At 34.5% G+C, this 24,694-nt stretch overlaps 2 protein-coding genes across 3 annotated transcripts; both read right to left on the bottom strand.

Annotated features, from left to right (window-relative positions):
• Positions 1-98: 98 nt before the first annotated feature.
• On the bottom strand, positions 99-10,165 carry LOC117112163 (potassium/sodium hyperpolarization-activated cyclic nucleotide-gated channel 2-like). Its single transcript, XM_033255231.1, has 9 exons — positions 10,071-10,165; positions 7,245-7,320; positions 6,846-6,995; positions 4,996-5,214; positions 2,676-2,822; positions 2,063-2,303; positions 1,607-1,702; positions 1,184-1,271; positions 99-551 (listed from the first exon to the last, which is right to left on the bottom strand). The coding sequence occupies exons 1-8, from the start codon at positions 10,163-10,165 to the stop codon at positions 1,186-1,188; spliced, it is 1,110 nt and encodes a 369-aa protein (XP_033111122.1). The 3' UTR covers positions 99-551; positions 1,184-1,185.
• Positions 8,855-23,268, bottom strand: LOC117112179 (methylmalonyl-CoA mutase, mitochondrial-like). 2 transcript variants are annotated; one of them, XM_033255257.1, is made up of 19 exons: positions 23,188-23,268; positions 22,137-22,206; positions 21,274-21,399; positions 20,762-20,893; positions 19,996-20,102; positions 19,333-19,411; positions 18,955-19,059; positions 18,492-18,626; positions 18,071-18,188; positions 17,297-17,508; positions 15,809-15,985; positions 15,401-15,484; positions 14,978-15,083; positions 14,551-14,693; positions 13,498-13,572; positions 13,056-13,208; positions 12,030-12,170; positions 11,096-11,223; positions 8,855-10,629 (listed from the first exon to the last, which is right to left on the bottom strand). In XM_033255257.1, exons 2-19 carry the CDS (start codon positions 22,188-22,190, stop codon positions 10,464-10,466), a joined length of 2,241 nt encoding a protein of 746 aa, XP_033111148.1. In that variant the 5' UTR covers positions 22,191-22,206; positions 23,188-23,268; the 3' UTR covers positions 8,855-10,463. The 2 variants fall into 2 exon arrangements, with proteins under 2 accessions (XP_033111148.1, XP_033111149.1); XM_033255258.1 differs by having other exon boundaries at positions 23,213-23,263.
• Between the last annotated feature and the right edge of the window lie 1,426 nt (positions 23,269-24,694).

Genomic DNA, 24,694 nt, shown 5'->3' with positions numbered 1-24,694 from the left:
ACGGTAGGTGGCGCTATTTGGTATTTATGTATTTGTGAATGACAAAGAAATCTTCTGAATGATTAGAAAATTGAATTGCATAGAAAGAGAGGAAAGTCTCAAATTTCAACGAAATCATTTATTTAAATAAAAAGTATTGAGAATTAATAAGTGAAAACATAGAATTGAGCACAGAAATGATATACCATCGCTCTTAAGTTTTGTTTGTTTCTGTAGGCCTACTTTGTTAATTTACACCAGTTAATATTCAAACATGTTAAAAACTACTTTGATTTTTTATGTCTGTATCGATGCTAAAATTATTAAATGTGAAAATGGTAATTAACAACAAAAGTATGCTGCATATTATGCTATTTCATGCTCGTATATAAATTCACGCTACGAAAATGAAAGTTGATGTTTGTTATAATGTGGTTGACTTTTAATAACTCGGCCAATCTGTGGTTTATAACGTTCCTCTGTCAACTGGGGTTAATCAAGTTCGGCAATTTCAAACGAAATTTCAAATACTTTTTCCATACTTATCAGTATCCACTGCATTAGTTCTGAAACTGAAAACATAAACAAGTATTTTTATAAACAGCATTCTCGATTCACTGAAATGAGCCATAGTCTGGTTTGTGTGATTTAAAGGTAACATTCTGTTAAAAATCAGATAGACCCTTAAAAGTTGACGAACTTAATTTGAAACAAAAATGTTTTTGTTCATTTTCAATCCTAGTATTCGATTGTACTTGTGTTTTTGAAAGCCTTAAAACTATCAGGTTTAGGCACAGACCGTCGCCATATCTTTAAACACACGAGCGCTTTCTGTTGGCGGAGCGTTTGTATCAGCAGAGAACCACATTAAGGTTAATTCACACACCTCTGTGCACGTCTTGCATTTATGCACTCTGCTACATACTCGTGAAAGTGATTCATATCATATAAGAAAGTGTGCGATGCATTCACATAATACTGGAAACGGATTCGATTGCGTTTTACACATGGCATCGTCTTGTGATATTCCCGCGCTGTTAGACGTAAGCAATGATGATTATGGTGGTAATGATGATGATGAAGATGAGGACAACGATGGTGACGACGACGATTATATGATGACAATGATGATGATCATGATGCTGATAAAAGATGATGGTTCCTATTTAGAGCATATTACAAAACCTACATTACAGCAACCTACTTTCAATCCAATGAACTTTTGTTTTTATTAAGACGCTCATTAGCAACCTGGGTCATCAGGGAACTGATTTCCGGATGTTCAGAAAGGGCTGAAAATGCAAGAAACAACATTTGAAAACTAATCGTCTGGGCCTATATCAAAGTAGACCTGGATTTTGTGCTATCATAACGGAACTATGAATTATGATCATCATTAGCTGGCCGAAACTATTTCGATATCTTCAGCAGCGGATCATATCAAAAAGAGCCAATCAAAGTCATAGCAATTAATTAACTAATTTACTACCGGTATTCTGTGAGTGTGAGATTTCACAGTCTTTTAGAAAAGAATATAAAATCATTTAGGCCTTAATTATCATCATATAGGCCTATTATACTATATCATCATATGGATGTACATTACATACTAGCGTAATGTCTTTACCTTCGTTGAATTTTTCTCTACTTAAACTGTAAAGATCGCACGTAGCAGTTGCTACGACTGTTGCTACCCGCTTGATGTCAGTCAGCAGAGCAATTTCTGTCAATCAATCAATCAATCAATCAATCAATTAAAATGTTAGTTTTAGATGTTTTCGAAATATTAGTGAACCGTTTTTGGTTCCTGAATATTGTTGTGTCAATGAAGCATGACCCTTTTGTTTCTTGAACACTTCTTGGTTTGGTGTTAACATTTTTGTGGTTATTATTGAAAGCTATGAAAAAATGAGAACAAACTTGGCTACATCACGATATGAAACAATACGTTGATCTGTTGTTTAGTTGTCACCAATGCATAAATAAAAATAAATAAATAAATAAAAATATATATAGGCCTATGTGGTACTTTAATACTCCAGGGGACAGAACATTGGCCACGAGTATAAAATATAAACTCTACCTCCAAAATGATCTCCATCCGATAGTCTGCCTATTACATTACCCTCCACAATGATCTCCACCGACCCGTGTTCAATGAAATACATGGCCGTGCCTCGAGTATCTGCCTGAATAATCTCATCGCCTTCTAAATAGACTTCAAATTCGAGTTTCTGTATCAATTCAGCAACAAAGTCCGGATCGGCGTTATCTAGGAAATCCACTTTGCTAATCAGAGACTTGCACTGATGCTGAACTAAAGCCTTAGAAACAGAGTTATGGAAGAGGGGAGAGGTTTATATTTAGAGCATACTAATAATTCCAATAGCATACTATAGAACTATGTGTACATCCCTTACAAACAAATATAGAGCCTCTGACACGCACATAACTGCATCAGGCTTCCAACTTGAAATCTATATTTAGGCATACCATCATCATAATGGCCGTTGTCGTCGTCATCATCATCATCATCATCATATAATCATCATCATCATTTGTTAATTATTATTATATTCATCGACACCATTACATTACTATCATTATTGTTATCTCTCATGGAGTGTTACAATTTGAACCAACTAGAAAACACGATGACAATGCTTGCAATGTTTCTGACGGTAAATTTTACTTACAAGTCTGAGGGGTTTGTTTTGTTCACTTATGATTGCATGTTCATTAAAGTATTTTCGTTGATATCGGTGTTCATAATATTCCAGAACCCTCTTCTGAGTCTGATATGGAACCTTATGGAATCTCATGTACTCCTTCACTTGGTTGATCTAAAGAAAGTTATTTGGTTCCATTGTGATTAAGTTCAACAAACACGTACCGTAATTCTCGGGGGCTCGTCCGAAACTCCCCCCCCCCCCCCCCAACGCGAGAGATGGGGTTCCGTGAAAATTAGGAAGATTTTTTCATTGCCGTTTTATTCTGTAGGCCAACAAAAGCGGCCTAAAACAAAAATAGTACATACATGTAGTTAGGGATCCCAGGTCAACTATTTAAAATGAATCTTGGAGAATTTGATTGAGTTTACTAATAAAAGTTACTATTATGATAAAATCGAAAAAATTATGATAAACCTAGTGGATAGGTTTGCATCAATGCATCCCCGTAATGACTCTGAGGAGCCTGCTAGACGAGTGACTTTATATACATCTACTAACTGGTTTACCAGCTGTATTGTCTGGTTGAATGTAGAACATAGACCTAATGTATTATTTTATGTTAACAACCAAACAGTAGGGGCCTACTTGCTCATTAAAGCTAATGTATGCTTTAATACATGTTGTTTTTTCTTATTTTTAATCTGCTAATGAATGTACTTACAGTTGAACCTCGTAACAACATACCCCCTCGGACCATAGAAATTGATTCATTATATATCCATATAGCACATGTATGTCATAACCAGGGTAAAAAGCCATTGATTGTAATCTTTGGAACTTAAAGTACTTAATTTATATCACTGTTTTACACTGGAAAGGTTTGGACCTATTATTATAACGAGGTTTGGATGTAAATGTATAGTTAACGTTGTTCGCTTTTGGATGCACATTATTTTAATTAATCAAAATAGATATTTATATACTAGTGTTATGAATTTCAATTAAGAAAGGTTAAAAGAAATGAAAGTTAAACATTTACTGTTCATATGGTTTAGTTATGTTTAGAATAATCAAAATGTCCATGATAAATATACTTTTATTCACGAATTCATTTAAGAGTAACTGATATAGAAACACAAAAATTTTATGAAATAATGAAATCACAATCAAAAGTATTATTGTTTATTTAAACAAAGTATTACAACAGATAATCATCTTTTAATTATCCACAATTTAAAATATAATAATGTTAACTAAGCTAAGGCTGGGCATTCTAGAACTTGAAATTGAAACTGGTCATTGGAGCAATACTCCACAACGAAACTGTATTTGTAAAATGTGCATGCAATGAGTTAGTGGAAGACGGGTTTCATTTCAACATTAGAAAGAAGTTTATTCAGCAATATTATTTCAATTATCCATCAATCAAGAAGTTGTCTTTTTTAATGTCTAATATTAAGTTAACAATTATTCAACTGGCAAAATATACTCATCTTGCTTTTAAGAAACGAACGATTTGGGCGAGACTTTTTTAAACTTTGTTTCTCGAACTTTTTTTGGAAAATATTTCAAGAGGAGGGCGGAAAAGAAATAAAAATAAAATTATATTTATATTTATTTGAGGAATATATACTTCGTGTATCACATAGTACATCTTTTTACTATATTAAAAAGTGGTATGCAACTTTAAATTTTCGGGAAAAGAGATTCCATGTAGCGGAGGACAGAATAAAAATAAATATAAATTTTTATTTTTATTTCTTTTTTTTCCATTTTTCATGGCGGCTCGTACGCTAACACACTTATAATAAAATGTTATTTTTATTTTGAAATCCACAATTTCGGAATCGGAGGGTTCGCTAAAAAAGGTATAAAAAAGTCTCGCCTTATTTAAAGAACTAAAAATGTATATTTATTTATACTGTAAAAGGGCCTGAGGCCTATCACACTGAACAAAGTCCCCATTTAGGGGAGAGAAGAAGAAGTATGTGGGTTTTGATAAGGAGTTCCGCATAGTCCCGAGCCGATCCCCCCCCCCCATTGAAATTCCTAAATACGGGCCTGGTATATCGTAACTTCCCCTAAGCCCTGCCCCATTGTTGCTAAGTTTCGTGCCTTAAAGCGTAAAGTACATTAACTTGCGTGTTATGCGCGTATAAATGGCTATTAAATACGGTAGTTCTGATTGGTCAGTTGTGTTGATTGTCAAAGGTCCATTACACAGGAGTTTTAATATCTGTGATATATTTTATTACAGAATAGAATAATTAATGCGAGCTCAATATTTATTATGATGTCAGATCTGACATTGCAACATTAATGTTTAGCCTTCATGTGGACTTACCCTCTCGTTGTAAAGCCGTCCTGCTGCGTCGATAGATAGCAAGAGGCTCGACATGTGGCCGATGAAGAGTGCGTAAAAAGTGGCGCCAAAGCACACACTTACAACGGTCATCCACATCTCAGTGATGTTGGCAGGTGGGAAACGACCGAACCCAATTCCTAACATGTGACAAATCGCTTTGAAAAATGACCAGGAATACTGTTCCCATTTAGTACCATTCTGAAACAAACGAAAATACATGCCATTGAATATTATCAAAAAAAAATATTAATGAATCATTTTTATTTTAAGAAGATTAATTTTGACCATATGCTGTTAAAGAGATAGGCCTACCGTCTGTGAAGAGCTAAACAACTCAAAAATAAGAAATTCAAAGCAAACTTTAAAAAATTTATTGAATTTTAATACAGTGTTAAAACTGTATTCAAATTCAATAAATATTGTTAGCTTTGAATTTGAGCATTATAATGGGAAAAAAAAAATACTTCACCATTCAACGGGAATATAGGCCTAATATTTTTTCCTATTTATTTGCATAGACCCTTAAATCTGCTGGTCCTCATTTAAGGTTTATACGATTTGATTTTTTAATGAACAATTCTAATTTTAACAGTTTTTGAGGGGTTTTAAAAAAATATTTTACCAACACGGTACATTTTTAAGGCCTATTCATGACAATAGTTACCACATGCAATCAAGACAAAACGAAGATGCCTAACATGTTGCACTCTATTCTTTCTAAATGATCTGATTCAAGTATCAGTTTCGGTGACAAATAGGCCTATGATGATAGTCATGATGACTTCACCAAATCTGATTATTAGATTATGGTCAGCTAATTGATGACTTGTGCTGACACCAGTAGAGAAGTGTATCAGCATTTCTGGGGCGGATGCAAGGGGTGGAGGTTCGATCGCACCCCCTGTTGTGTTTTGTTGACATAAATTATTGGTAAGATCTTTAAAGTATGAGAGTGCAATTCCGGGCACCCAGAGGTCCATATTCTCAAAATGTTCGTACCTCAGCCCCAACAAAGTTGGGGATGAGGGGGTGTGGTCTCGTGCACCCATGGGCGCAGGGGACACGTCCCCCAACATATTTTTAAGGGATGTGGTCTGCATAAGTCAAGAAGATATGCCTGAAAAGTGTTGAAATAAACTGCATAAATGAGACCCAGGTTTTAACGAAAGAGGGCTGTACAGCCAGAGTGCATCTTATTTTATAGCAAGTATCGGTAGGCCTATCTCTGCCTACAAACATTTTAATTACCTATAATACACGACTTGAGTGCGCGTGTAAATTTATTAATTTCAGAAGATGAGAAAAAGCGTGCGAATATAAATGTCATTTCCGGCCATAGATACTGTTTCCTCAAATTTTCTCACCTCAGCCCCAACCATCGTGGGGCTGAGGAGGATGTGGCCACACTGCTTTGTGGTAGATCAAGTAAATCAAATATATCAAAGAAAGTGTTTCTTTAGTTTTATTTTCTATGGTTGCCGAAAATCTCTGATAAAAGATCATGAGAATTTGTTGGCGCTTCCATTTGACTATCCATATAATGATGATGAGATGATGACGAATGTTGCTATAAAGTGTCATTTCCGGCCATTACGGGTATGCTATTTCAACGAAATGTCCCCCTCCCCCCTTTCAAAACAGATCTGCGCCCTTGTAAGCACTCCTTACCGCTAAATCCTCCATCCCAGCATTTTTTCACCGAAACTGATCATTTAGGTAGAATGGGGCATGCCAGGCCTACACACAAGACACAGAAAACAATCTAAATATGAACAATATTTTGTTTTACTACATTATTTGGTGAATAATAGGCCTAGACATTATCTTACCTCAATGTTATTAATAGCGACCCAAGAATCGACAGGAAACCCCATAAAAAATGGAACGAGAAATTGCAGACATGCATTCCAGTGGGTTATTACTAATGCGACGGCAACAAGATTTACAATACGAATAACGGCTCCTTCGATATTCAACAACTGTATAGAAAAATAAACAAATAGGCATAGGACGTTTAACAATAACCAATCAATAACAGGATATAGGCATAGGACTTTTAACAATAACCAATCAATAACAGGATTATTATCTATTATATAGGCTAATTTAATGACAATAAGATAGTATAATACATACACCAAGTATCGAAAATGTACGCTATCGTGTCGGGATTCAGATAAAAATAACAATAATGATGGTATAGTTTTAGTAATAGAATTTAAACTTGCCTCCTCCATTCGTTGGACATATCTCATAAGGCGTGACAGACGCAACAAACGAAGTAAACTCAACACTTTTATCAATCTATAAGACGAAAAAAAAAATATACTGTATATATTACACATACACACTATTACCTGTCTCTTATACACATCTAGATGTGTATAAGAGACAGAGAAGATGGTCTATATGAAAAGAAAAAGTAAGGGAGCTATCTAAAATAACTCCAAGATCACGATGTTGCAGCACCTTATTAATCGGTTTGTCGTCAACTAAATAAATATAATCGATTTATAAATAGCTATTTAGGTTCTTTGATACCAGTATAAGTTGAATCCACTCTATGGTGGTTTCTACTAGTCAATCAGCTTATCTATACATAACAAGGTAGTTTTGTTTTGTTTGTTTGTTTGGTTTTTTTTTTAATGCATCTTTCCAAGATGGCAAGAACACACACACAATCCACTGAATATGGAGCAACATAACATTGTCCCGTAATATTTCGTTTTATATTATTCGCGACCGTTTGTTGCCTTAACTCTGAGGTAGAATATAAACTACACCAAATAGGAGCAGACAAGCTCTCTCACTTCAAAATACACTCATAACCAAATCATGATAGGAAACTCGTGCAAGTTTAGATTTTGACACGTGGGATACGACTAAAGCGATTTCCTCACCTAGTCAGAGGAAGTTACTGATCTCTGGAGTCCACAGCTAACTCCCAAAGGAAATCAAAAGAAACTTCCTACTAAATATCATGGGGGACGTGTGACAACTCCAGGTGGAATTAACTCATCCATAAAAATAACCACGCATAGGACGAGTCCACTTTTCCATAGGTAATTATTTACTTTACGTTACGTAAGGCCAAGTAAGGGTGCGCGCGAGCGGTTTTCGTTCGAATAAATATTCACTCTTCGTTATGCAAATACCAACACTGTTGACGGGTCAGCTAAGCTTTTTCATCAATTCGTGGCCTGAAACACCCCAAATTATTTTCAGACTATTTGGAAGTAATTTCAGGTGGAATTTTATGAGATGATGCACAACTTTGCACAATTCTTTGTAGAATTTTGGACACAGTCACATGTTGCAGAGTTAAACATGTTTGTTGGTATACCTGATCATCAGTCCGCATCATGCATCATCTGCACAGTTTAATTTGTTACTTCGATTGCTTTGCACATTCTCGCCAGATGGCGTTTTGGGAATCGTGTTTTTTTTTCTAATTTTCCTGTACGTGACTTTTGCAGGAAACACCGCTCGGGCCGTCCCGGACGGTAGGTAGTTGCTAAATACATTGAATACAACCATATCAGTCAACGGGGCGTGGCTTGTAGGGTAACGTCAGTTTTATAATTTATTGACTTTATGTAAATATTTGCTTTGGTTTATTCAAATTAGCAACTCTCGATGATGGAGCAAATTAAATGATGCAGAAATTTAAATTGATTGATGTTATTAGTAGGATAGTACTGGCTGGCAATATTCGAAATACCAATTCAAATTAATACACACACTGTATATTAATTAGTTTTATTACTTCATTTTGGCTTGTAGTATTATAACTCATTTACAAAACAAATGAAAAGAACAGATTTATATAAACACAATATCTGGTTATAGGTAGGTACATTTATTGAATTGGAATTAGACACAATTTTAGAGAACTCTCCAGTAAAGGTAGCCTATATTTCAAATAAATACTTCACAGATGTTCGAGATGATATACAGTATTATGCAAAATTCTAACTCTGGAACCACTTTATGATCCTCATATCTCGTCGAATAATTAACCTGTCCCTTGTCATACTACATTTTGTAGTCTCCACTTTTTAAATATTATTGTATTATCACAGTGATGATCATGTATGAGCCTTGGCGATTATTTTATGCATAGTTTGGAGGCTTCTGTGTGGAACAAATTGAAAAACAGGAGCTTATTTGAGAGCTACACTTACTACAACGATTAACATGTGCAGCATATCTAGGCCTGACATTTAACAGCATTATTATCATTAGTTCTCTGACAAATTGGTTATTTAAATTAGCATCACATAACCTCAAAGGGACGTTGGGTATTCTTTCAATTAAGTGCCACATTATTTAGAAATTGAAAATAATAATATGTACTACAGTAGCACTATTTTTGTCTAGCCTGTTTTCCACTTGGCGAATGTATTTGCGCGAATCGAAAGTGTTTATGCGCATTCACATTTCTATGGGTGGTTTTCGCTTCAGCGAAATCGGTACTGTAATTTGAACTCTTTCTACTCACTTTTCATGAAGCGAAAAATACGCAACCAATCAGAGCTCAGGAAGTGAACCAACACTTTCGATTTGCACGAATAAATTCGCGTTGTAGAAAAAGTCTTCAGGAAAGGCTAGGCTAGATGCCAACACTATTCGAGCACCTGCAAGTCATGTACCTGCTAACCACTGCTTGTCGGTGGTCTCAAATTGCAGGTGAACGGAGCAATAGTGTTGGTTCCTCTGCATTAGTCTGTTCGGTTTTATAGCATGGTTAGCTTAGTTTACATACTAGAAGAGATTTTGCATTTTTTGTTCTCTGTATAGCACATTGAGACCACGTATTATGCGATATACAAGTCTCCAACAAAGGTCTTATAATTACAAGATAGCGTTCTCCTCAATTTCCGTGTGCAATAATGCAGTGTATATTGCCTTCTTGCAAAGGTGATTACTTTTCAACTTTGACATGAGAGATCGTTAACTAAAAATAGCACATCTGTGTGCAAATTCTATAAAAGCCACGGGAACGACTAGGACGCCCTCTCTCAAAAGCGATTACTTTTTATGTTTCTTATTACTGAACATCGATGCTTCTATTTGTTACTTGTAGAATCACAGATAGCGCTATCTTGTGTTTATAAGATCTTTGGTCTCCAACCATTACCACTACCATTACTCAAGAAAGGTGCTTATTTTTTGTCTAATATTGTATATAGAACGACATATTGAAAGCAAGAACCCTACAACTTGCACAAAATAAAGTTTATACACTTATACACTCGAGAATAAATAATATTACTGTTTGTCCAGTCATTTATTTCTATTTGAGAAAATAAATTTCTCTAAGATCTGTATGTACATAATAATCTTTCATTAAAGTTTATCAGAGCAAGTTCACAAGCGTTAAACTTCAAAAACTGTACATAAATAAGGGGTTCATTTTTTTTGTAAAAATCTTGATTTCATTTTCTTTATCCTTCTGCTCTTTTCGAGATTGCCTCATGAATATCATCCACAACACACACAGCTGCTACAGGAATTTTTGTCCCAGGCCCAAATATGCTCTTCACACCAAATTCATACAGTATGTCATAATCCTGTGGGGGTATTACACCACCAACGACAACAATTATATCTCTGCAAAAGAATATAAAGTAATAATTATTTATAATAATATCATAGTTCATATATAAATGGATTGAGGTCATTCTTACATATATACATGTAAGTGATCAAAAAATCATTCATTAATACATAAATAAAATATAATAAAAAATAATATTAGTTAAATAAAAGGTAATTTTGATGACAAAAATAATTTATCAATACTTAGTAACCTTAAATTTTCCAGTGTCAAATTATAAAAACAAATATATAGATGTTGCTTCATTGTGGGAACAACAATAAAGTTTATGTTTATCTTGGAAAAAATAAAATGAATCAACATCAGAACCAGGATTTTGAAAAAGGGTCTGGTTTTGGAAATGGGTAATGAAGACAGCATTCAGAGTGTTATGGTTTGTTTCAGCTGAATTTTCCTATATCTAAATTAAGGCTATATACACAGAAAGTTGGCAGTTACAATGAGGGAGAAGGTACTTACCCCCTGTCTAATGCATGCAATTCTTTGATGAGCTCTGGCACCAGTGTCTTGTGGCCAGCAGCTAATGTGCTTACACCAACCACATGGACATCAGCATCTATTGCTTGTTGAGCTACCTCCTTAGGTGTCTGACAAATATACAATCATTTATTATTATACCTACGTTCTCAGAAAAACTACAATGTTTGGAATATGGATTAATACATAGTGGTGATATATATCCTTGGGCAAGGCACAGTATCTATGGTCCCTCTCTTTATACTCAGGTTTTGTAATTTTATTTCTATTCATTTAAGTAGCCACAAGAGCAAAAAGAAAACCAAAGAAAAAATAAAAACCTATAAAAGCTACCAGAAAACCATTAAAAGATGAATCATTAAAAATCATTATTGCAATTGGTAAAATTTACATCAATAAAATATTATAATTATTATTAATATTATTACTTTTATTATTATCATTAATATATATTTACAATTTGTTTTAATAAAATGATTTCATTAAAATTGAGTATCAAATCAGTTAACATTAAAATAATTAAAAGACAATTAATTCAGTTATTTAATAAGCATTAAGCTAAAGTTACTAAGAAATTAATCTTATCTACTGCACCCCACCTTGAATCAACCACTAAATATATCACTGTACCACTTAAAAGTGGCAATCCCTTTGACAAACATACACAAGATACTTCACATAAAATAAGTCTCATTGCTTAGATAGTGGAGTGGTTTTGGCTGTGAGAAAAGAGAGAAATGGCACTGGATCTCAACTCAAATACCAAGTCAAAAGGGAGTTGAGTCTACTTGAACCAAGGCAGATCCATAGCATGAACTATTTCACACCTTATCAACAATGCAGGCCCAGGTATCTAACTTCTAAGCCTAGCAAGATTCAGCAAAATCTCATTGTAACCCCCATTATGTTTATTCACCTGGAATAAAGGTCCAATATCAACATCAAACCCAATGTCAGCAAAGCTGGTTGCAACGATCTTAGCACCTCTATCATGACCGTCCTGACCCATCTTGGCAACAAGCAGTCTTGGTCGACGTCCCACGGCTTCTTTGAACTCCTACAAAAAAATGAACATCAAGAAACTTTGATACACTAAAAAGAAGGATTGGAATGCATTTTTTAAAGACAAAGGGAAAAAAAATATTTTTATATACAAGCACTGTATTAGTATAAAAAAATAACGCTAAAAAATGATCGACATTTCGACTCCTTCATGGTGTCATTTTCAAGATCAAATGATGAAGTAGAATATACAGTAAATTATAATTGTCAAACTTTTTATATTTATCAAACTAATTCATTAAGCTTCATCAGCCGATGGTGGCCAAAAATTACATTTCTGCTCTTAAACCCTGTACAGACTATCAAAATTTTATTTGGCAAAACATGTGACATACCTAAATATGGTAATGATGACATCCTATCTTGACCATATATAGGCACATCATGACTATATATGGGCATACAACAGTTCTTTTGTCAGAGAGAATTTGATAGTCAGGACAGAACCTAAGTGAATGCTGAATGTGACACTGTCTGCTTATTATCGATGGCAGCGCGAGTGGGTCATCATTAAAAGTTATCTGTTGCGTGCCTCATTGCGTATTACATTGTCCGACGACCATATATGATATGTGTGCCCGCCTTTAGAAGTAACAGTAGTTCGTTACTGGGGACCACTGCTAGCACTATTAAGCTTTAACTACCATTTTGGGATGTGTACTTTTGCTCTATTTTGGAAGGCACCTGGATGTCAAATAAAAAGCATTTTTGTTTTTCCCAACTTTTAACTGATTCAAATACATCAGTATTTTAAAATCAAATTATTTTATAGAAACAATTGCACTTCCATTGGAAAGCTCCATATGAATGTAAATAATATTAAATTAAATTATTATGGGTAATACTCTATAAGAAATAAGTCCAAAAAGTAAACATTTACCTCTACTTTCTTGAGGCACATTTGTAACTCGGAGTCATCCCCGTACTCGGTCTTGTAGGCTCCGCTAACCATCCTGTCTGTAGCGATGTGACGCTTGAACACCTTTTCCATTGCCATGGAGATCTCGCCTAAAGAACATCTTGCCTTTGCAGCCTGGATAAAAGGACAGGATTTTGAATATACCGTATTACCACTGTATCATCATTATGTTAGACAGCAATTACCATTTTTCAATAATAAAAATGGTATTAAGAGTAGAACATTATGTAGAGTATTGTTAATATTGGAAATAACTAGATAATCAATAAAATAAAATGAGAATGGAAAAGAATGAATGAAATTGATAGTAGTAGTAGTAGTACTTAGTAGTCACAGGAATATTGAGCATGGTAGGATGTTCCTTACCCCTGCTTAGTAGATGCAATGGTGGAATGTTTCTTACCTCCACAGCAAGATGTAGTAGATTCCCCTGTCCTGTCTTACTGCATTCTGTGATGTCATCTAAAGCCTTCAGGGCCTGATAAACCAATTAGAATACAGTATATGAGTAAACCTACACTAGCACAAATAAATTGCATACTAGTTTATATACAGTATATAGTTTTGTATTTATATATTATCATAAGCTTATCAAATCTTTTTGGTTTTGCCTTTCAAAAAAAAATGTATTTCTAATGTAAATTTACGCAGTTTGTCTACTTGAGTGAGGATGGGCTACAGTAGAAATGTGAAATACGAATACTGGACTGAAAAAAGAGGACTGATTATTATGGGCTCAATTTGTACACTCTAAAGTAAAAGCTGATCATTATATATTTGTATGCCAGACTTTAAACAATGTTTGATTAGACATTATGAACTGGAGCACTGTCTGAATTATAACAGCCACGACAGACAAACATAAGATTTGTTGACCAGATATGTCTGGTACTGGTATGAGCATTTATATTGCGCCTTTTCCTTGTGGTTATAAAGCGCACGCCAAATCTTATAGTTCAGGAAAAAACTCAAGGCAGCATGTAATACAGCATTCAACAGAAATCACAAGTGCCACAACTGTAATGCCAAAACAATTAACAAAAGCAAAACACAACATGTACAGTGCAACAGACACAGCACTCAGAAAATAAACATTGGAAGTACTAGACAAACAAATGAGTCTCGAGCGCCCGTCAGTTTAAAAATATTGGTATCAGAATTGTCCCTAAGTTCAGGAGAGATATTATTCCAGAGTCTGGCAGCGTGACAAGAAAAAGAAAAACTTCCAATTCTCTTAGAATGATGTAGAACAGTAAAATATGCAGATGAAGCGAATCAAGTGGAATGTATCGGAACACTTAGGTTGAGAAAAAGCCAGGAATCCACACTTGATTTTGACAGTATATAACTGGCTAAAAGGGTAGATGCTGGAACCCCATACAGACAAACACATTGAACTGCATTTGAATCTCAAAATACCAACTCTAAGAAACACAATGTATTCTCTAGTCATTACCTGTTCTTGGTTCCTCGTTTCTTTCACTTCCTTCAATTTTGCAATTTGTGTTTCTCTAACTTTTGTGTTGTCAATAGAGAGAACCTCAACAGTTTCCTCTTGGTCGGGTGGTAACTGGTTCCTATTAACTCCAACAATCACCTCTGATATTGAAAAAAAAAAAAAAAAAAAAACATCCTGAGAAATTGTTTCGTTGATTTTTAACTATGTCATGCCATCATGAACATATTTGAAAGTCTTGATAGTTCTTTACAAAAAGTACATTGAGAGTTGTCAATTTTATCATTACAAAAAAAATTAAAACTATACAGAGAGGGGAAGGTGGACTTACTGGGCAAAAATAAAATTTAATTTTTATTCAAAATCATGAATTATGATTAGTGTTTCTGATTTCATAATTATGACTAATTAATATAAACTTGCTCACCTTGTCCAGAGTCTATCCTGGCTTGTTTTTTAGCAGCAACTTCTTCTATCTTCAATTTAGGATAACCGCTTGCAACAGCCTTTGCCATTCCACCCATAGCTTCAACCTGATAATAACAGACATAGAGGGATTACTAATATAGTATCAGCTTGTATCCGAACCTCTTTAGTTAACTTCAAATTTGGATTTTAATTGTAGTTCAACACCACCGTTGGGACCTGAAAATTTAGGGTGGCCTCGGGGTTCGGTCTCTATATAAAGGGGTTAGCTTCAGTGTTAATAGATTGAAGATTTTTACTTGGTTCGTTGAAAAAATGGTCTTGAATTAGATGGGGTCTCAAATTGGAGGGTGCACTGTATTTCAACTGGCACAACAGTAAAATAGAATACAGGCTGAAAATTATTGTAAATTTTAATGGTTACCTCTTCTATAACCTTCTCAGCAGCCTCATATATTTCATCGGTCAAGCACTCCATCATATGTGATCCACCCCAGGGATCAGCAACCTAAGTTGAATAAAAATAAAATTATCCTTCTGACAATTTCAATTAACATAATTAGTGTGATTTAACTAGGTTTCAGAGTCAGAATGCACTACAATGGATTAGTACCCAGCTAAGGGAAGTTTATTAATGAAGGTAAAATATGCAAAATGTGACCATGACCTCTGTAAATTACAGTATCTCATTCAAATTATTTGAATCAGTTCCACAATCACATAACACTAATTCACTAATTATTAATCTTTTTGATTGATTTATTCATTGCAAGAATCTAAAGTGAATGTGATGTGATATGAAAAGACTTGATTATAAACAGTATTTTGTAACCTTTGGAATTCCACTTTCTTCTTGCAGAATAATCTGAGTGTTCCTTGCAATACGTGCGCTTGTGATTGTTGGTAAGCCAAGAGCTTCATCAAATGAGTTAGTGTGTAGTGACTGTGTACCGCCAAACACTGCCGCCATAGCTTCCACTGCAGTGCGTATTACATTGTTGTAGGGATCCTAAAGACATAAAAGCAAAATGGTGGTTACTACAAATTATTACAGACCATAGAGATATATTAAGAATACTACAGCGTTAACTCAAACGCATTCGATCTTCCAAATACACAGAGCTATGTATGTGTACTCAAAAAGATCGCTGTCGTAGATCCAGCCAATCAAAATACACCTAAGCATTGTTTTCAATGGAGCGCTCTCAATTTAACCTTGAATGTTTTGAGTATGAAATAAAACTAGAGCGTTGCGATGTTGCTTTGTAGGGAATATGACTTTGATTTTTATTCCTCAGTACTTTATTTTATTAGATGCTCCACTTGGCCTCTTTTTGCCTACGATAGTTTAATAATTTATTAATATTATTAATAATGATGATTAATGAAACAATATTTTGTCAGAGGGCTTATTTATGGATACTAAGCCTGCAGCGACCATCTTGTTGAGTACACATACCCAACTCCGCACAGCTTCTTCGCCTTGTCACCACTCTAGTTGTTTAATAGCTCTATGCAAAGAATTAAATGATAGTTGCTATAGATATAGACATGAATTCAAATGGCAGTTGCTATAGACACTAACGACCTAGAATCAAATGGTAGTTGCTATAGACAAGAATCAAATGGTAGTTGCTACAGATACTACTGTATACTAAAGACATATAATTACATGATGCTGCAGTTGCCAGATGCTAAAGACATAGAATCAAATGGTATAAAAATGTTGACTGCTCATGAAGGGAATGGACCCTAGCCTATCTTCCCACTCTCCACATCACTGATCCCCAAATCTAGAGCAGCCAATGCTTGTTTTATATACCTCCATACATAGATTCTACGAGATCTAAAAAAGTAATGAAAAGAGTACACACCAAGCAGGCCTAGGCTTACTTCCTAGGGCTAGGTGATAAATGGCCCAATCTCTCGCAGTGTCAAGTCCCTTACCATGACATAAATTACATAGCAACGCTGTAGGTGGTGGCCTAGACATTAAACATCGCAACTGAGCAAAAAAGTACTATCATTTTGGGTGACAGTACCTTTTCCCTGAAAATGAACTACTGTACATCATAGGAGTGATGGTTGAAGTTACTGCCTGCTTCTTAACCAATCAGATGCGAAGAATCTATGTATGTAGCATATAATAGTTGCTATAGCTACTACAGACATAGAATCAAATGGCAGTTGCTATAGACACCACCAGGCTTGGACACCACAGACATGGAATGACAATGGAATTATTTTTTTTTACTATATTGTTATAGGAATCCTAAAGACATCAGTACATAAGTATGTAATATTGGTGGTTTGAACTTACTTGTTCAGTGAGTGACCAGCCTGATGTTTGGCAGTGACATCTCAGAATCATTGATTTCTCATTCTTGGGGCTGAAATGCTTCTTCATAAGATGTGCCCATAGCCTTCTTGCAGCCCTTAGCTTGGCTATCTCCATGTAGAAGTTCATCCCAATGCCCCAGAAAAATGACAAACGAGGAGCAAAGGCATCAATTTCTAAACCAGCTTCAATGCCTAGGCAAAAATGTTACAAATATATCAAGTATTAAAATAACATAATGCAGCATCCAATGTTGGAAGGATTTGAATTTACAACTATGGCATAATTATACATACATACACAATTTACAGTAAACAAAAATCAAAGATGGAAAACCAATATGTAAGCACTACTTGACAGAATACAGAATCCTATGGAATTGAAAAAAATTAATCTAATTTAATATTTTTGCAAAACTCAATTATACTCATGTAAAACCACCGTGTTAATCATTTAAATCTCTTTAGTTACACAAGGTATAAAAAAAACTCCATACCGTAGGTCTGTTGTGACTAAATGAATTAAATGGATTAATACATTAACTTATTACTGTAAATACATAAACCACTTTTTCGATGTTGTTTTGCATCAGGAAATTCCATTAGAGTTATGTTTTTGGAAATTTACTGAGTACCCAGTACAATAACACGTCAGGTAGCACAAAACATCACTCCTATATAAAAACTACATTACCATAACAATCTTAATAATAATAAATAACATGTTAGTGTTACTTGCTCTGAAGAGTCAGCCTACCTGTTCTGCAATATTGTAATCCATCAGCAATTGTGAAAGCCAGCTCTAAGACAGCATCTGCACCAGCCTCTTGCATATGATACCCAGATATGGAGATTGAATTGAATTTTGGCATGTGCTAAATATAAAAAAAAGAAACAATATTTTAATAAAATTTCTTCATTCTTGCAGTAAATTACAGGTAGAAAACTGTATGACATCGTCCTGTGTAGTTTAAATTCCATGAATGAATTTAAACTATACCACTTCAAATATTTAGCTATAAAGTGAGTTGAATGGCTGGGCAGTTAAGTCAGTGCCGCCACAACCAACAGCCATAAAACAAAAAATAAGCTACATTAAAAGAAAAACTGCATGATTATCTGGTCATTTAGCCACCATGAGTTTATAGAATCAATATTTTTCTTGCAAACATCCCTACCTTTGATGTGTATGCAAATATATCTGAGATGATTTTCATGGAAGGTTCAGGAGGGTAGATGTACGTGTTGCGCACCATAAATTCCTTAAGGATGTCATTTTGTATCGTGCCTGTCAGCAGTTCTGCAGGGACTCCCTGTAATTATAAGAATAAAAATTTACTTCATAATAAATATATAAGTGCTGATGATGAAGAAATAATTTCATTCTACAAAAATGATGTTAAAAATGGTGTTGTCACCATTAGTAGTTTTGTATTCAAGGAGGGCATGTATTTACAGTTGGCTGTTTATTCGAACATAGTATACCTCTGGTTCAGAGAGAGACAATGGAAAGCGACATACCCAGGAGGTTTGGTTAGGCTTAGAGTCAAGCCCCTGGGAGAAAGTCCTTAGCTTACACTTTTAATATGCGACTATCAATACAGATAAAACTGATAGTTCTCTCTAAAGCAGTTGCCTTACCTGTTCTTCTGCAGCAGCGATAAACATGGCCATGATTGGTAGGACAGCACCATTCATTGTCATGGATACTGACATTTTATCCAATGGGATGCCATCAAATAAAACCTGCAAAAATAAGTTTGATTTATAATAACATATTCATGTTATTTCAATTTTCTTTTCATATTAAGGTAATAAAATAATAATTGGTACACCACGTGTAAGAATATGCTTTTTGGGATAATTAACATAATTATTACCCTTTCATCTGTTGACTTATCAATTACACTATTGAAAAAATTATATTTCTGAATAATCTGTATATTATTTTTCTAAACATAGAAACATATTGCATTTTGTTAATACAAGCAATCCAAAACTTAATTTCTTCAAGCTTACCTTCATGTCTTCCACTGTATCAATGGCCACGCCTGCCATGCCAACATCACCATGGACACGGGGGTTATCTGAATCATATCTAATCAGCAAAAACACGAAAAAATATTACCAAAAGTTAAAACTAGGATATTACAATCTTCATCGTCTTGTTGATCATCATGTTGATTATCATTGAGGACAATGAAACATTTAATATTAAGCATGACTGATGAACCAAGAATTGGTTCTTTATGCCCTATAAGAAAGTCTGATTTACAAGACTTGGAGCGGTGGTTGTAAGATAAAAATAGGGTGAAAAGTGAGTATCTCAATCAGCTGCCCACACCCCTCCCCCCAACCAACCCCTACATTTGAAAAATGATGTTCAAATGTAAGTCTGAGAGTGCATTTCCGGTCATCTATAATAAATTTTCTCCTCCCAGCCCCGACTAAGCTGGTCTTGACCCTCTTTATCTGTAATAGTTTCTCCCCTGGGCCTCCTCTAGTCCTAGATCCGCCGCTGTTAATGATCACGCCACAGATCCACTACATTTTTCAAATTGCTTCCTTCCAAAAAAAACCCACACAATGATGGAGTCTATAGAAGGAAACTATATCATTATACAGTAAATGTATGACACCAATACGACACAGTGACTCAACAACAAATCCTAAAATTCATACCCACGATGAGTAGCAAGGTCGAAGGCCACACTCAAACCCTGTTGTCCTGCTTTGATATTTTGCTTGTAGAACTTATTGCTTTCCTCCACTGTACTGAAACCAGCATACTACAAAGAACATTAAGTCCAGAAAGACGATAATATCATAATACTGTAATGAAGGTGCATATATTACTATGTGATTTATCAATTATTTTAAAGAAATACTTTGAAAGAAAATATGTCCCTTTTTTTTGCAATTTATGTATATTTAATTTATGTCTATTGTAATTGACAAGAAACTTTCCTGTGACTGGAATAGCCCTCTGAAGTGTGGGTGACAGAAATAGACAGAGAAATTGATAACTTGTAGTGAACTATTTCTAGATTGGTGGTACCTACATTACTGTGTGATATGATCCTCTTGTGTAGAGGGTACATGACCTTTTTCTGTTGGTGGTTATGACCCATTATGTAAATAATATTAATAAAAATACAACCCTCAAGTGTACACAAATTCATTATACAACCCTTTTGTATTTCATCTATTGTGCAGGGACACAATCCAATGATAAGACAAAGTCCAGTGAATAATAAATCAAATTATCGATGGATTGGGGTAGATATATGCCTGCAAGGCATGATGCCTTGTCGTGTGAGGGAGGTAGTGTATTGGTTTATACAGTTCCTACATAACTAATAGTCCATGGTTTTTGTGTAATCATATAAGATACAGCCCTTGTTTTGTGCACAGGTAGTAGTGTATTTGTTAATGTGGGTTACTATACCTGTCTGATAGTCCATGGTCTTTGTGTGTACATTGTTGGATATGGCCCTCTTGTGTATGGATATTTACCAGGTATCTCATCACTGTGCTGAGCTGTATCTTGTCTTGTGTATAATGGCTTCAAGTAGATCCCCTATAAGTCACAAGACAAGACATTAAGCAATTTCTGAGATGTTAGTCTTTAATTTCGGCATATACTGACATCAACAGGGATTAAACAACATATCATTGGCTCTTATCTACTTTGTCTTCCCAATAGTGCTTAATATCTTTGGTTAAATATGAAAAACCCTGAAAAACCAATTAAGAAGTCATTACTAAAAAAAAGACATTCTACAAAAACCATTAAATTAAAAAAAAATGTTGGAATGGTTTTATTTATGCATGCAAATTAACTGAGATTGTGGGGTTTAACAATGTTAAATGCAGCCAAGAAAAATGTAAACAATTTTATACAAAGAAATTTAAATATGATCTATTCAAGGATATGAAAGAAAAATGTTTGCCTCTAACCTCATGTGTTTTCCATGTTAGTTTTTCTTTTGGATCTCCTCCACGTAGTTGTTTCTTCGCAAGCTCATTCCATTCTGGATGAAGGGGTTCTCTGTGAAGGTTCCGAGCTCCTAGTGGACGCGGAAGCTGAAATTACAATTATCAACAATATAGCAAGTCAGTATGATGAATGAGCCAGCATTTGAAAAGAATGCAATGCAAGTTGAGGTGAGTTAAGTGAGCCTACCAATGTGACCCTTAGAGAGGAAGAAAGCTGAATGAGGTCAAAATGTGGTTCAGTAGCTGCCGTATATCTACGTGATTTTACAATGAAAAAGAATTTATAAGCCATTCATAATCTGCACTCTGCATGCCTATTTCAAGATCAATCAGCATAAACATACACAACATGCACTACAACAGACCTGCCAACTCACCCGATCCTGTTGGGTGTTACCCGATATTTAAACAAATCTCCAGTTCTCCCGATTGAATGTAATTTTCACCCAATTTCACAGACCACCCCCTCCCCAAAAATACTCCGATTTATGCATAATTTTGATCGATTTGATCGTTATTATTCAATGTATTAGCCGCCTGCTCGCTTTGCAGTGCAATAAACAAGCAAATATTTTCAATTCAAATGTCACCATTAACGGCCAATAATGATTTGTAGTGATGTGACTTTTTTCGTATCTTGCATCATCTTTTGGTTAATTCTGGAAACCTCCAGATTTTTTGGTAAATTTCCAGATTTTTTTTTAAGATTCTTAAAAAAATCTCCAGGTTTTCATGACACAAGGGTTGGCAGGTCTGCTACAAACAACAGCTCTTAGATGGCATGCACAGTTCAAACTACAAAATGGCTTATTGTCTGAACGTACGTTTTTAATTAAGTTTCCTACAAGATATCTACACTTGGGCAAAGCTCGTAGCATTTTGAAGCCATCCACTCTGTAAATAAAATAAAATTTTCATTAGGCCTGGATAATTACTCAAGGGATAGGATAATTGTATAGAAAAAAATCCCAGCCCTCATTGACTATTCAAAAGGCAAGCATATACAAATTAGGCACTTCAAATATGAAATTAAATTCTTAATAAAGTTCAGTACTTATTGTGTTTTTATCCTTCAATATTATTTTTGTATTCAGAATAAAGAAATAAAAAAAAAAAAAAGTAAAAAAAAAAATTTTTGTTAACAGAATGGACACCAACCAAGTTCCCCTTTTATTCGCGTCTCATTTTTGTTAATTCAATAATTTTTTGTTTTTGACTTTTAATTGTTGGGGGTTTTTTAATTTTATAACTTTCCTGTGCTTCTGTTTTGATATTAATATTATTTATTCTTTCATGGATGGTTGTTTTTAAAAAGAAAAAAAAAGTTTTATTATCATAAATATTACATTACAGAAGGCTAGGGCAGTAATACAATAATGGACTAAAATTGTCAATAGTTTTAACCAGGGATACTGTATTCATCCTAACACATGTAAGTATTTTACTGTTGTCTGACTAAACAACTCCCTGGGGTTTTAAATAAATAATAAAACAATTGGAATTTTTAGGCATTTATCATTTGCATGTTTACTGAATGCTAATATCAAAGCATATCAAATGAATGCTTGCTAAACCTACTACTATACCACAAGGAAAGTTCCCGGGAATGATGAGGCCTCGGGTATCAACATGTTCCTCAAATTCCAGGCATTTTCAGCTTCGCAATGACTAGCTAGTCTTACTTAGCATACAAAATAATCGACTAGCTTAGATAAGTCCTTCACACAAATTAAAAGCCGAACTGAAGCTCAGCTGAATGAGGTGGTTCCAAATTCTATATTAACGCAACATTTTTATATTTGCTGTTCACCTCTGTGGAATCATAGCCTAGGCCTAAGTATTAATATAATGAGATCAGTAAAACTATGGAATTACCAAACTATGCCTTGGCCTACCGTACCTCTCTCCGTTCACAGACAGACGTGACCTAGCCTACTTCGGCGGGACGACGAATTGCGAATTGCAAGAGCGAGAGATTACTACTTAGCGGCTGTAACTGAAGGCTAAAAATAATTTACAATTCCCCTTCTCCCCCTCCTCGCGTTTTCCTCCTGATGAAAATTAACTGTTTTGCCCACGTGTACTTTGTGTTGATTGTATCTTTTATGTTCATGTTGTTGAAATCAAGCTAGAAAATATACTACTCGCCAATATCGTTTCATATTCGATCTTCTTCGATCTGGAAGTTTTTTTTTTTTGTTTTTTTTTTTGTTTTTTTGGCAGTGTCCAATGTTTCAATAAAATATGCAGGCCTACTGACTGTAGTTCCAGCAAGCCTTTTAAAATTTAGAATTTTTTCTGCTTTTATCACCATTTAGATAAATTGTCAGTAACGTCTACAAAATGTTTACCCCCTACTGTGTGCCTAATTTGCTATCTATAAGTAAAGTTTGAACAATTACATACATTCATCATGGATTGAAGTAATCAAATTATTCGATTTAATCTAGAAATGAAAACAAAAAACAAAAAAAGAAAACACAAAAAGAAAACACAAAAACACTTACACAAGACACAATTTAAAGTCTAATAATTTTCGAGAGAGGATTTCCCAACCCCAAAAACGTTAACGACCAACTGTATTTTCTTTATTAGAGTTTATAAACATAATGGTTCTTTATTTTTATATTTTTGATAGCCAAGTCTATTAATTAATTTATTATATTCTGTCTAAGTAATTCCACTTTCATGACGCAGCACTGGTTTTTCACAAATGAAACACACACGATGAACTAAAAATATGAAATCTAATACAGTAATAACAAATGTAAGAATAAATAATGATAATAAACCTAAAGTATAATGAATTAGGCTTAAAATACATTTAGGGTCATGATTTTGAAGAATAAAACTGTTGTAAAATCAGTAACTTTTTTTTTTTCATTGTTTTGTATCTGTTTTTTCATGGTTTTTTCATTGTTGTATCATGGAGGTATTATTGGTCTGTTTTTCATTCTGCTTTTGTCTTTTGAGGGATGTTATTCTATTTCCTTATAAATTGTTTAAAAAACTATTGGAATTCTGTTCAAGTGACCAAAAAATCTAGAAATAAACAAGTAAAAATAGTTCTGTTTTTAGAATTATCATTTTCATCCATGAACTTTATTCTTAAATTTTGCAATACAGTACAGTAGGTGAATTAAGGGTCACGTCTACCGCCTCCATGTTTCAACCAATGAAAGTCAACTATAACCATAACCCAACCATATTTGGAAGACCAACCGATTGCGTCATATCAAAGAGTATAAATAGAACAAGAGAGCAAAGTCCCGTTCGTAAAAACGTCACGCCTGTGTAGGACGCCCACTAACGGTTGTATATTCTTTTTATTACCCAGTGCAGCGCAGCGCAGCGCGGTAGAAGTACGCCCGCTATAAACTCA

The sequence above is a fragment of the Anneissia japonica genome, unplaced genomic scaffold, assembly GCF_011630105.1.
Source record: "Anneissia japonica isolate Jap-2015-1 unplaced genomic scaffold, ASM1163010v1 scaffold2707_len876726_cov182, whole genome shotgun sequence".
Lineage (NCBI taxonomy): Eukaryota > Metazoa > Echinodermata > Crinoidea > Comatulida > Comatulidae > Anneissia > Anneissia japonica.
Note: the sequence above shows the minus strand (reverse complement) of the source record. Positions and strands in the feature narration are given on the sequence as shown.

Excerpts from the sequence above, each read along its gene's own strand:
- LOC117112163 (XM_033255231.1), bottom strand. The coding sequence starts at position 10,165 with ATGGTAGTGGTAATGGTTGGAGACCAAAGATCTTATAAACACAAGATA. Across the intron at positions 5,215-6,845 it reads TCGCTATTAATAACATTGAG|AATGGTACTAAATGGGAACA; the intron begins GTAAGATAATGT and ends CGTTTGTTTCAG. Across the intron at positions 2,823-4,995 it reads GACGGCTTTACAACGAGAGG|ATCAACCAAGTGAAGGAGTA; the intron begins GTAAGTCCACAT and ends AACTTTCTTTAG.
- LOC117112179 (XM_033255257.1), bottom strand. The coding sequence starts at position 22,190 with ATGCTACGAGCTTTGCCCAAGTGTAGATATCTTGTAGGAAACTTAATT. Across the intron at positions 20,103-20,761 it reads GACCATGGACTATCAGACAG|TATGCTGGTTTCAGTACAGT; the intron begins GTATAGTAACCC and ends TGTTCTTTGTAG. Across the intron at positions 13,573-14,550 it reads AAACGAGGAACCAAGAACAG|GCCCTGAAGGCTTTAGATGA; the intron begins GTAATGACTAGA and ends TTGGTTTATCAG.